The 12,718-nt window shown below is 41.4% G+C and overlaps 1 protein-coding gene across 1 annotated transcript in view; it reads right to left on the reverse strand.

Annotated features, from left to right (window-relative positions):
* The window catches only part of LOC139329156 (cadherin-22), a 157,239-nt gene that overhangs the window by 34,592 nt on the left and 109,929 nt on the right, over positions 1-12,718 (reverse strand). Inside the window, exons 6-9 of the mRNA XM_070959325.1 lie at positions 11,058-11,225; positions 8,981-9,162; positions 7,669-7,925; positions 2,564-2,700 (exon numbers count right to left, since the gene is read on the reverse strand). Of these exons, the coding sequence (XP_070815426.1) occupies positions 2,564-2,700; positions 7,669-7,925; positions 8,981-9,162; positions 11,058-11,225 (744 nt within the window). The remainder of the gene's footprint in view (positions 1-2,563; positions 2,701-7,668; positions 7,926-8,980; positions 9,163-11,057; positions 11,226-12,718) is intronic.

A 12,718-nucleotide genomic window follows, 5' to 3' on the forward strand; every position in this document is an offset into this window, starting at 1 on the left:
TCAGTAATGGGCTAGGGGAATAATTAAAGGTTGTGCGGCAAAACAATGTCTTCAGACGGGTTGACCTTGTGGCTCGCCAGCCTTAATGAGCAGAGGGACCCAACCAAAAAAGAAGAAAATCAGTATGGAGAAAATGCAGCCCTTTAAAATACTCTAGCTGCTTCACAAGTCCCCTCAGCACCCCGTTCCCATCTCTCTTGTGGTGCTTTTACTTTCAGTGCCTCTCCTTTTTTTCTATGTCTCCTGTCTGCTCGTCTACAGCTCTCAGAACTCCCTGAGCTAACATGTGATAAAGAAACATTCTGGATGGGAATTCTGATGGCGCTGACCACTGACTCTGTCTGTCCGGATGTTTCCTTGGAAGGCAATGTGAGAGGCTTTATCTATCAAGTGCAGGCATGTGTTTATGTCTGATATTGGAGGGGTTAGGGCCGCTTTAAATGTTCAATTAACATTAAAATGTGCCTATGACATAATGCCAAGCACAAAGAGGCAGAGCACAAAAGCGCCCAAATTGCTCTGGGAATTACAGCTTGAAAAAAAAATAAATAAAAAATACTCCAGTCTAATTTTGTCTTAATGTTTGTGTTGGGTGAGACTGCTTACTATTCAGTTTAGGCTGTATTGATTATTGGAGTAATCACAGTCTGAGGCTATATGAGAGAGGAACAAATATTAAAATTAGCTTTGTTTATGTGCATTGTTTCCTTCTGCCTACTTGTGTGCAATGGTGGATACCAGTTAGATGCAGAATGCAATCTCCTCTGCTTTCACTGCAATCCCAAAATCACTTCATCTGTATGAGATTGAAAAAGTGGGGAAGGCCTCCTCCTTTCTCAAGTTTACTTCTAATGTTATCGTAATAACTTCCCAGTTCCCTCAAGTTATTACATTCTTCATTTTCTTTGCAATGACAAAAGAACCCAATGAGATGAAAAAAGTGGGAGCTCTTCCTTCATTTTCAGTGACGTGTTTGTCAGACGGGCAATAAAATGATGGCTGTGTCTTCATCCTGATGTCAGGAAGATGACAGTGCACTGATGGATACCACAGAGGACTATGATGTCCCTGATGGGTTGGCAGGACATATGAAAACCAGCTCAGTGCGGGTTTCCAGCTGACCAGCTGTTTTTCCACTGAAGCCGAACAGTATAAACTCAAGGTATTTGTGATTGGGCGCAGCAGGTAGTGCCTCAAAGCAAAAAGGTCGCGGGTTCGATCCCTGGGTCAGGCAGGGCCTTTCTGTGTGAAGTTTGCATGTTCTTTCCGTGCATGCGTGGGTTCTCTCTGGGCACTCCAGCTTCGTCCCACAGACCAAAAACATGCTCATTGGGTTAATTGGTGACTCTAAATTGTCCTTAGGTGTGAGTGTGAGACTGAATGGCTGTTTGTCTGTATATGTTGCCCTGCAATCGGCTGGCGACCGGTTCAGGGTGTACCCCGCCTCTCGCCCGTTGACAGCTGGGATAGGCTCTAGCCCCCCCGGCAACCCCGAAAAGGGATAGTCGGAAAATGAGAAAATGGATGGATGGATGGTATTTGTGATTCAGCTGTAAAGAAAACATTTGCATAACCCCCAAACTGACTGAGAGGTTTAACAAGTGCTGGGACAATAATTACATCTAAACTAGAAAACTTATTTTATGTATGTTTCATGATGATGTAAAAGTTTCTGACCAGTTAAGACAAGCATAAAATACTTATTTTTATCCACAAGTCAAACAGGAACCAGTGCACTACCTTTCATTTAACGCAGAATATTTTATCTAATTAGAGTAGTATTTTGACCTCAGATGATAAATTTTGTTTACAACAAACTCTTAGGTCCATTTAAGTGCTGTTCCACTACAGTGTATTATTTCCTTGTCTTTCTCCATGCTAAAAGCCACAACACTGTGCTGCTGAAAATGTGCCAAAAGCTTTGGTAGCTAATGAAGCACAGCGATGTGAGGTTGTCTGTCACTCCATATCACCCCTGGTGGGAGTCGGCAAATGTTGGACAGCTAATTCAACTTGTACAGTCTCCATCTCTGGCAGGCACTGGGTGTAGACAAAGCTTGCCAGTCATCAGAGCAATTTGAAATGTACTGTTTTAAAACTGGGCTGTAAATTGTTTCCAATAAATGCAAAAGTTCTCCTTCTGAGCAGTTTTAGTGGCCCCACAGCAACATTTTGTGATTGTTTGCTTAATTTTTCCAGCGATGTGAGAAGGAGAAATACGCGGCTGTGACATTAACTGTAATCATGAAAGATTACAGAGATTCATTTGAATAATTTGTTCATTTCATTTCTGTTCTGTGTTGGTGTGATCCTGACGTTTCTTCAAGGCTTTGTTTTGACATGTTAAGGTCCATGAGCGTCGCACGGAGTGGAAACGAGCTTTTAAAGCAATTCCCTTTGGTAATATACATACTTGCTGAAACGGATTTCACAGTCGTTTCAGCAACTTTCAGAAATTTTGGCAAGGTGAAAAAAGTCAACTGATAAAAAATAGTATCACTCTCTTCCAGAAGTATGAAATCCCACGAGCGATTCGCTCAATTTGAAGTGGAAAACAATGTACCTGCTTCCACAGCCTTCACGGTGATATTGTGCCAGCCTGCGGTCTCTCGGTCTAAAATCTTGCCCAGTGTGATGGCACCCGAATCGGGATCAATATGGAAGATCATCTCCTGGTCTGTGGTCCGATCGATAGAAAACCTGTAACAACAGACACAAAGAAATAGGATGTGAAGTAATTTAATTAAGGCATTTTTTTTTTTTTAATAACTTAACAAGGACATGGAGAGCTGACTTTTGGCAACACTGAATAATAACAAGGAATACAGCAGGGACCAGGGTTAAAGTAATTATATTTTAAAGGAATTTACTGGAGGCTTGTCACAGGTCCGGTGACCCTAATAGTGCTGTGTCCCTTTACTGCAAGCGGCAATATAGTCACTCTTTCTTTGCCTATTCAGAGTAAGAAAATAAACATTAAATTTTCATTGTGCACTCTAGAAAAACCACAAATGCATCTTTCCTTCTTTGGGATACTTGGTGCTCTGAAAGGATTGGTGAGTCAACAAAAATCTGCTGAAAGGTTTCTTTGTTCTTAGTCCCCCCCCCCCGCGCCTTCCAACACACACGCAAACACACAAACAGCTGGCTGGCTTACTCATGCCCACATAAACCATAATAAAGTACCGAGGGCATTACACAGTAAGCTCTTAAGGCCTCTCTGACAAACATACAAGCCAGCGTTCTCCCAGGTCTCATGATAATGATGCTCACATGTTGTAGATATAAAACATCATGTCAACAGACCCATATGCTACACTGATGCAGTACAGAGAGCAGCACATTGGAAACAGGTTTCTGATCACGCATTGATTTATTAAACAGTGTGGGCGTAGAAAGCATTCCTATTTAATTCATGTCACTGCAACTGATTCTGATAATTACCTCGAGGAGGACAAATATTTCTGCTGCTCCTTGTTAGTCGTGATGGAACTAGATTTAGATAGAATGACCTCAAGATAACCTTTGTTTGAAATGAGATTTTGCTGCCTCTTTCAAATCAAGTCTTGCATCTAAAATGACACCATGGCAGTGAAATGATCAGTGTTTAAGATACCGAACTGAGGTTGCACACTTCCACAGAGACACAGCCTACATGTGTGTGCAGTAGCTGTGCATGAGGGGCTGTGGCTCAGGAGGTAGATCGGATTGTCCATTTAGGCCTCGATCTCCGGCTCCTCCTGTCCATTCAACACAGGCTCCTTAAGCAAGAACCCCGAGCTGCTGCCTATGGGCGGGTCTTGCACATTGCAAGGCAGGTGTGGGAGTGGTTGAATGAGAGGCAATATTGTAAAGCACTTCTTTACAATACAACACAACTGTCTGTTGAGGTAGAAAAACGCTATATAAATGTAGTCTATTTGCCATGTGTATGTGCATTCATGTATCTGTCAGTGTTACATCTAACATTAACATGCCTCCCATTCAGAATGGTGATTAGATTTGGCTGGGTTACATTTGCACCTGCCGCTGACATTTGTCCCCACTCTAAAAATGAAAATTATAGATCTCTCTCCTGCACAATATCTCATTTTATTTTCCTTTTTTTCCCCAGAAATTTGGTTCAGATGACAGCTTTGACAGCATGAGAGTCCAAAAAAAAAGAAGAAATGAATAAATAAATGTCTTGTCTTGGTTCATACTTGCCTTCCCACACACCTACCATGATTATTCTTCAAAAGAAAACAAAACTGAACCTTTTGGTTTCCAGCGCATGTCAGTTTTTGTGAGATGCTAGTACATTCCCACCATGTTTTTAGCGTCACAACTGCAGAATTAAAAACATTTTCTTTCCAACAAAACACAAACTTGGCTCCTGCACACATGGTTCTCTACAACCCTGTGATATAGGCAAAGCAGTATTATGTCCTTTAAACTCCTCTCATGCTCGACTTTGTTTTAGTTGTTACACGAGCAGTGGTCTTACTGATCAAATCAACAGTGAATACATATTTTGCACTTATACATTACGTTACGGGATCAGGGGGGTCGCATTGAACTGGGTCAGAAGTTATTTGAAAAACAGGCAACGATTTGTGAAGATGGGAGAACATAAATCTGAATGTTTGGACATCGTGTGTGGAGTCCCGCAGGGGTCAGTGTTGGGACCAAAATTATTTATCATCTACATTAATGATATTTGTAATGTATCAAAATTATTAAGATTTGTTCTGTTTGCTGATGACACAAACATTTTGGGTTCTGGTGAGAATTTGCAGCAACTTTTGGACGTTATCAGTTCCGAATTCAGTAAAATCAAAGAATGGTTTGATAAAAACAAGTTATCATTAAATCTGAGCAAAACGAAATTCATGTTATTCGGAAACTGTAGGACAAATACTCAAGTGCAGATACAGATAGATGGTGTCAACACAGAAAGAGTGAATGAAATTAAATTTCTTGGTGTGATAATCGATAACACAATTTGCTGGAAATCTTACATAAAACACGAACCAACCAAACTGTCTACAAGCATTTCAGTCCTCGCTAAAGCAAAACACATTCTGGATCACAGTTCACTCCACATTCTCTACTGTAAACTGGGTTTACCATATTTAAATTACTGTTAAGAGGTTTGGGGAAACACTTACAAAAGCCCAATACTGCCATTAGTAATACTTCAGAAAATAGCCATGAGAATAATTCACAATGTTGGTTTTCGAGAACACACAAATTCATTATTCCTACAGTCGAAAACTTTCAAATTCTGTGACCTAGTAGAATTAAAACTGCTCAAATTTTATACAAAACAAGAAATAATCTATTAGCAGAGAATAACCAAAACTTGTTTTTTGATAGAGAGGGGGGTTATCATCCATCCATCCATCCATTATCTATACCGCCTATCCCTTTCGGGGTTGCGGGGGGCTGGAGCCTATCCCGGCTACAATGGGCGAGAGGCGGGGTACACCCTGAACTGGTCGCCAGCCGATTGCAGGGCGGGGGTTATCATTTGAGGGGAAATTTAAATTTAAAGATTTTAAGTGTCCGAACAATACTGAAAAGTTTTTGTATTTCAATCTGTGGAGTGAAACTGTGGAACAGAAACAATGTGCAAACATAATTTAGTCTAAAAACAGGTATAACGAAATGATCTTCACAAGGTACAGGAATGTAGAGGGACTTTGTTAATCACCAGGGGCTTTGTTTTGTTTTGTTTGTTTTGACACTAATTACAATTAAATTATTTGTGATTATGTAGATTTGGTTGTGTGATGATATATGGGTAATTAATTGTCTATTAGTGTATTTAAAGAAGACAAAATAGGTAGTGTATAAAGGGGTAGGATTAAATAAGTTTACACTTCTTCCTACTCCTTTTCCCGCATGTAAATTGAGAGGTTTAAGTGTTTGTCAGTGGAATTTCATTGTCTATTTTGCTGTTGTAATTAATCATGTTTTTTTTTTCTTTTTTTTAAACTACCTTCTGTTTCATGTTACATGTTCGAAATAAAGACATCAATAATAATAATAATAATAATACATCATCACTGCAGAGTTCAAAGAACGTGTGTTGCCTCACACTAGAGGCTGTTAGCTCACTGTTAGCCCTGTAGATGTTCCTGGCCATCCTCTCTCCATCCATTTGACTCGCTCACCCATTCATTTACTCAAACGCACAGCCACACCTACTCATATATGCTTGCACACGTATCACACACTTTCAGCTCCAGGATGCCAAGACACTGGTGAATGACAGTGCTGCCATTGTGTTGCACTTTATTACACCTGGAACTCTGAACCTCATGCATTTTTAATCGAGGTAATTTGCACAGGCACTGCGTGTGTCGGTGTATACTCTGTCAGTGAGACTGTCTTAGCCCTTATCTACATTCCCCTCTCACAAAGAGCAATTGCTCTTCTCAGGACATAAGCCCCAGACCTTAGTACAGAAGATTATCAGATGATATTGTTTTTATCACACACACCGATCGGAGAGACAAAAGACACATACAGGACGGCGTCATCCATTGTGCAAGTCTCGCTGTTCACTGTTTGCTTGGGCTTTTGCTCTGTCTTCAAAAAGAATTGTTAAAAAAAGACTTTTCTCTTAAGCTACCTATGGATCTACTTGCGGCTAGTGAGTTATAGTTCTTACAGCTTCATTTTTCATAGGAGAAATTCTGTTCTGATAAAAATACATACAGCAGAAGCATGATAGTGGGCTTTTGGACTGGCTGCCCATGTTGCAGTGCTGCAGTGTCCCGTCCAAGCCACATAAAAATGAAGTACTCATTGACATGCAAAACTTTGCTTTATAATGCTATTATTCATACTTAGCAGTAACCTTTCACAACCAATATTTCATTGCCTTTTCACAGGAATATTTTATTGCCAGTGTTTTGGTTGATATATTTCAGCAGTCTGTTGCAGAAAGCAGTTGTGTATCTGCAGTAACTAAAGTAGTGTTTTAATCTTATCTCTACATTTTCAACACAGCTGTAAGATTTTCATTTACACGAGATTTAACATCATCCATCCATCCATTTTCTATGCCGCTTATCCCTTTCGGGGTCACGGGGGGGCCTATCTCGGCTGTCAACGGGCAAGAGGCGGGGTACACCCTGGGCCGGTCGCCAGCTGATCGCAGGGCACATACACACACCATTCACGCTCACACTCACACCTAGGGGCAATTTAGAGTCACCAATCAACCTAATGAGCATGTTTTTGGTCTGTGGGAGGAAGCCGGAGTACCCGGAGAGAACCCACGCATGCACGGTAAGAACATGCAAACTTCACACAGAAAGGCCCGACCCGGGAATCGAACCTGCGACCTTCTTGCTGTGAGGCACGTGCACTACCTGCTGCGCCACCGTGCAGCGATTTAACATCATTAAAAATCAAATTACACATGCACACAAGTACAACCTCGGTACTGGTGGTTCAGAAACAATTATCTCCTTTAAAGCTCCAATCTGCTCCATAATTATATTTTAAGTAATAATACTTGTGGACTATGATTGTGTTAACACATGGTCACATTGCAGATGGTTTACACCAATCAGGGTTTAGGATTTGAAAAACCATTAGAGACCAAAGTAAACTTCATCACTGTGTGTAACTCATGGAAGTACGTGACGAGTAGCATTTGATCCCTTGCCGTACCTGACAGGTTTATTCTTCACATCTGGATCCCTGGCAGTGACGATGCCAACCAGCTCTCCTACTTTGGCATCCTCCTGCACTTCCATGATGGCGCCCTCAGCTGGTTGAAAAATGGGCGGCTCGTCTATGTTGGACACGCTGACACGGACAATGGTCTGGTCTCGGAAGGAACCCAGGTCCACGAAGCGAGGGTCAACATGCTTGTTTACTGCCTCCACCACGACATTGTGTGTGCGCTTGCTCTCAAAGTCCAGCGGCTGAAAGTAAAAAAAAAAAAAGGTTTTGTCTCATTGCACATGGAGCTATTCAAAGTGACACCATGCTCGGTGCTGACACTAAGGCTATATTGTAGCGATACTAATGAATTAGGATAGCCTGTTGCAGTCCAGCCATCATGGCAGCACAAATCCATTCTTTCTCGAGTTCATGGTTTCAAGTTATTGCTATCATCACCAGTGCCATTGTTGGCTGTAAAGTGAACCAAAATACCGCTGCTGGCTGAATGTCACATGTTCATTCGGCCATCAGGGCCCATTCACAACAGCAATGTGCCACTTAGGAGAAACACTTGAATGAATAGTCCTGCGATCAGTCTGCATTTGTTTTCCTCTTCTTTTGCCAAGCTGAAAATAAGTTGAAAAAAGTTCAACTTTTGAAGAGACACTGCACTGACAGCAGCTGTCAAACCCCTGGAGGGCCACTAATGATCATCAATCATCAAAGACCAATCATCTCTGTTTCTCCCGTGTCTTCAGCACACCTCGAATTCCTCTGAACATGGCCTAAGAGATGTTCAGCTTACTGACAAGAAAGACTTTGCTGCAAGGTGCCAACAGAACCAAAATAACTCTAAGTTGAATGCTAACAAGTAAAAGGCCTTGCCGCTTGATTGTTGATTTCTAACCAAAAGAATCCAAATTACGTTTCCTTGGATTCTGTCGGAGATGGCCAGGGACTGCTGCTGCTGCTGCTGTGTGACAGGGAAGCAGTATATGTGGCCACCAGACCTGTTAATGGTCACTGATTTTTTAGTCACACCATCCTTACATCTCTTGAATATTGTTTTTTATAAGGATGCATAAATATTGTGTTACAGAAGTAGGAAATAACTCATTCAGCTTGTTGATATCATGCTGTGGAGGAACAAAACAATGAATCACCAAACATTGTGTTTGCACTAAAAAATGGGGAATTTAAGACTTTCTTGATTAGAAGTTGGTGTGTTTGTGTGCATATCTGCCTCTATATTAGAAAAACTAAATATTGTCTGAGACAACAACAGCAGCGCAGCATTCTTTGAAGTTAATTGTACCTTCTTGACAGAGACAACAGCTTCTTGAGTCTCAACGTCAGTAGTGACCTTGAAGAGCTCTCCTCCCTCTTTGATCAGATAGCTCATATCTGTGTTCTCTCCCATGTCTGCATCCGTGGCAATGACCCGTCCAACTGGCGTCCCTACAGCCGCCCCCTCTGACACCGAAAACTGGTACATCTCTGGAATATGGAGTAGGTGGAAATCATACGGAGGGATAAAGCAAGGAGAGTTAGGTTAAACAAAGCAACAGAGGGCGGAAGTGACAAAAAAACAGTGTAGGTACAGAAAAGACCACAAAAGAAAGATGACGGAAGAGGAGGAAAGACAGATGGAAGGCCATAGGTGGAAAAAGAAGGGTGGGAAGTGAAGTGGGAAGAGATGGATAGGGAGCAGAGAGAGAAAAGTGGGAGGAGGAAGGGATGAGAGAGTAACAAAGATAAAGAGGGTAAAGAGTGAAAGAGATGCGTAATGGAAAAATGGAGTTGGGATGAGATTATAATGAAAGAACAGCAACAAACAGACTTCAGGCGGTTAATGTCAGTGTAAACATTGCATTCACATAGAATGGAGTGTATGAAATAATTTATCTTCTGTCCATACACAACAATTTCCCCCTTCTGAACAAATGATAATGCTCTGCACTACATTAACAGCTGACACTAGCTCTACTTTTATTTGACTACCTAGAAGAAATGCATTATAATTCAACAAATATTAATAAATGAACATGAAATTGTAACTGTGTTGAAATTGTAGTCATAAAAAATAATAATAAAACATCTATTACATCAAATAAGTGGTGTGCATGATCAAGTGTATGATAAGTTATGTTGAGACTAAGTTATCAATCTTAAATCTGAAGTCTTATTTCAGAAGACAGAACACACTGAAGAAAAAAGACCTGCCAGAGTTCATTAGAAGCAAGATGAAAAGAAAAAAGGAGATAAAACGTAATTGATCCCAAGAAGGAAATCATGTGAAAACATCAAAGCGCCGACATATACAGTAAGTCATCTTCCTTTGCATCTTATTTATGAAGCTGCTTTCCAAACTCTATTTATTCCCCATACCATGGAGAGGAGACACTGCAATCCTGCAGGGTTTATCCCTCTGACTGGGTAAATATGATTTGCTGAGATGAAAAAAGGATTTATACAGAAGTAAGAAAAGGTGTGTGGAGACATATCAAATACAATCAACCAGGCTGTCAGATGGTGTTCCTCCAGCTGTAACAAAAGTAATAGTGTTATGGTTTATCTCCAAAAAAAAGAGGATGAAATGAAAATCTGAAATGAAAGCAAGAGGGGGAAGTACTGTTGTATTCACAAAAATAATTACTATTCAGTACGGAGTAGCACGTTAGCATGCTAATATGTCTGTAAATGGGAAGAATGCGTTAAGTTCTATTGTGCAACATGTACTTCTGTTGATGCAGTGTGTCAAAAAATAAACCAGACTTTAGCAGTTTGCTTCAAAGAAAGCTACTGTATCTTTCAGCTGAAGAAGTGTGCATGTGGTGAGGTGAGACAGATTGCGTTTTTAGCTGAATGTTTTAACTCTACCTGTTGCTCACGTGTGCACTGAAAACCATTTAGCCCAAAAACCACCTCACCATCATAAATCCATAACATTACACTGAGGGAACAATCAGCCGCATCGATTCAGTCCTCTCTTGAGCCTCGCTTAAAAAGAATGATCAAACCTGCAGTGGAACGCATCAATTCTCCATATTTGATAGACTACTTTGTTATGGGCTGAAGGTTTGATAGGCCAATAAATTGAATTTAGGTGATTTTCTCAGACTACATGCAGGCCGTTCAGTATGGTTGCTGATGCTGCTATTGCTTATTGGTGTCAGCGGCCTGCAGGTTGCAAACTATGTTGTGTCTTTCATCATTGTCTCAGTGTTTCTGTGTCTTGGCTTTCGCTCTCCTCATTATTTCTCCTCCCTCTCTTAATTCTCACACTCTTGTTCATTTCTGTCTCCTCTCTCTCTGCCATGTCCTCCCTCTCCTCCCTCGTCTCACCATCTCTTTCTCTGTCTAGGGTAAGCCAATGCACGGGAGACGCTCACTCTGTGGGAAGCGTGGTGGGTTGTCATTAACGTCTGTGATCACTATGGTCACCGTGGTGGAGCCGGAGAGACCGCCCATTTGTCCTGCCATGTCTGTTGCCTTGACGACCAGCTCATAACGATCCTGTGTCTCACGGTCCAAATCTGCCACTGCTGTCATGATGATCCCTAATGATTGAGGGATGAGGGAGAGATTGAAGGAGAAGGACAGAGGGATGGAGAAAGAGACAGCGAGACAGTGAGAGGGGAAGAGTAAGAGTAATAAGTGAGGCCAACAGAAAGGTTACATTAGTGGCTAGCACTGATGCAATAACCAACTATATTTCCCTCTCAGTTTGAATATCAACTTCTGCTAAGCACTGTATCATGGAGACACAAGTGCAGCACATTACATTTCACCTCAGACTGGCTGGATGGAAGAGATTGTGTCATATGTGTGCCTCTGCGCACACACCATTTTATGGCTCAGCTGTATTAAAATGAATAATATATAGGGGTAGAATGAAGGCATGCCTCAGCCACCCTGAACAGTATTACAACTCCTCCATGGTGGGTAGGACTGCAATCAGACCTGAGAAGTGGATTTCCAAAGAGCAAGCGAGGGACATAGAGAAAGTGATATAATGCAGGGAGTGAGTTAGAAGCCACACAGAGAGCTTCAATGGCTTCATTTACTCCAAAGTGCACATTTTGTTGCATTTCAACAGAGTCAGCGGTCAGTTCACATACAGGCCGCTGAATGAGTTAAGCCAAGACTTCCAATTTGAAGAATTTTTAGTGCAACTCCCTAATTTCAACCGAAATTCTGCAGAAGAACAAAAAACTGACAAACCATCATTGTAACCACGACATTTGTGGAAACACACTTTGCTTACTATGGCCAGACCAGTTCTTGTTGAAAGTTATGTTCAATGTGATATCTGGACCATACTTTTTTGTAGGGTGAGAATATTTTTGTGAAGTTTACATGAGCCAATGCATGTGGTCCTTCATGGTTTGCACATCTCTTCCTTGTTGGCCCAGCAGCAGCAGCAGCATCAATAGCCGGCTGGTTTACTGTGCAGTAGTAATATAATTCCACTTTACCCCTTGGGATTTTCCACATCAGAATCTATTGATGCATTTCCTGGGCTTGGTGTGCTGTCTCACTCCCAAAGGTTTGCATTGTGTTGGGTACACAACTCACTGATTCCAGTCACATTTAGCCCTGGGCCATGTTCTGTGAGTAGCCAAAATACAGTACATGCAGCACTGGAGTTAAGGAGGGAGGCAGATGACATGCTCCTCTTTCATCCACCAAAGGCCAGAGGGGATGCATCTAAATCAGGGCTGTCAAAAGTAAAGCCCCAATCCACATCTCGTACACAGCACCACTGCTCCAAAATCACAGCACAGAGTATATGTAGATGACTCTGCATGGTCTGTTTTCATGACTGCAGTCCATCTATGTGGTCCATATTGCAATGCATATCACGTAGTTTTAACATTAACCAATTTAACCGAGTAATAGAGCCGTGTACACCAACTGTGAAATAGTGCCTCAGCATGGTAATACATTAATATAAAATAAATGATGCTGTTCCAATCTTCTTTTTTTTCACTCACATCAATTGCATTTCTGTTTTCATCTCACTAGGCAATGGAAATGTAATTCTACTGTG

The sequence above is a fragment of the Chaetodon trifascialis genome, chromosome 3 (genome assembly GCF_039877785.1).
Source record: "Chaetodon trifascialis isolate fChaTrf1 chromosome 3, fChaTrf1.hap1, whole genome shotgun sequence".
Lineage (NCBI taxonomy): Eukaryota > Metazoa > Chordata > Actinopteri > Chaetodontiformes > Chaetodontidae > Chaetodon > Chaetodon trifascialis.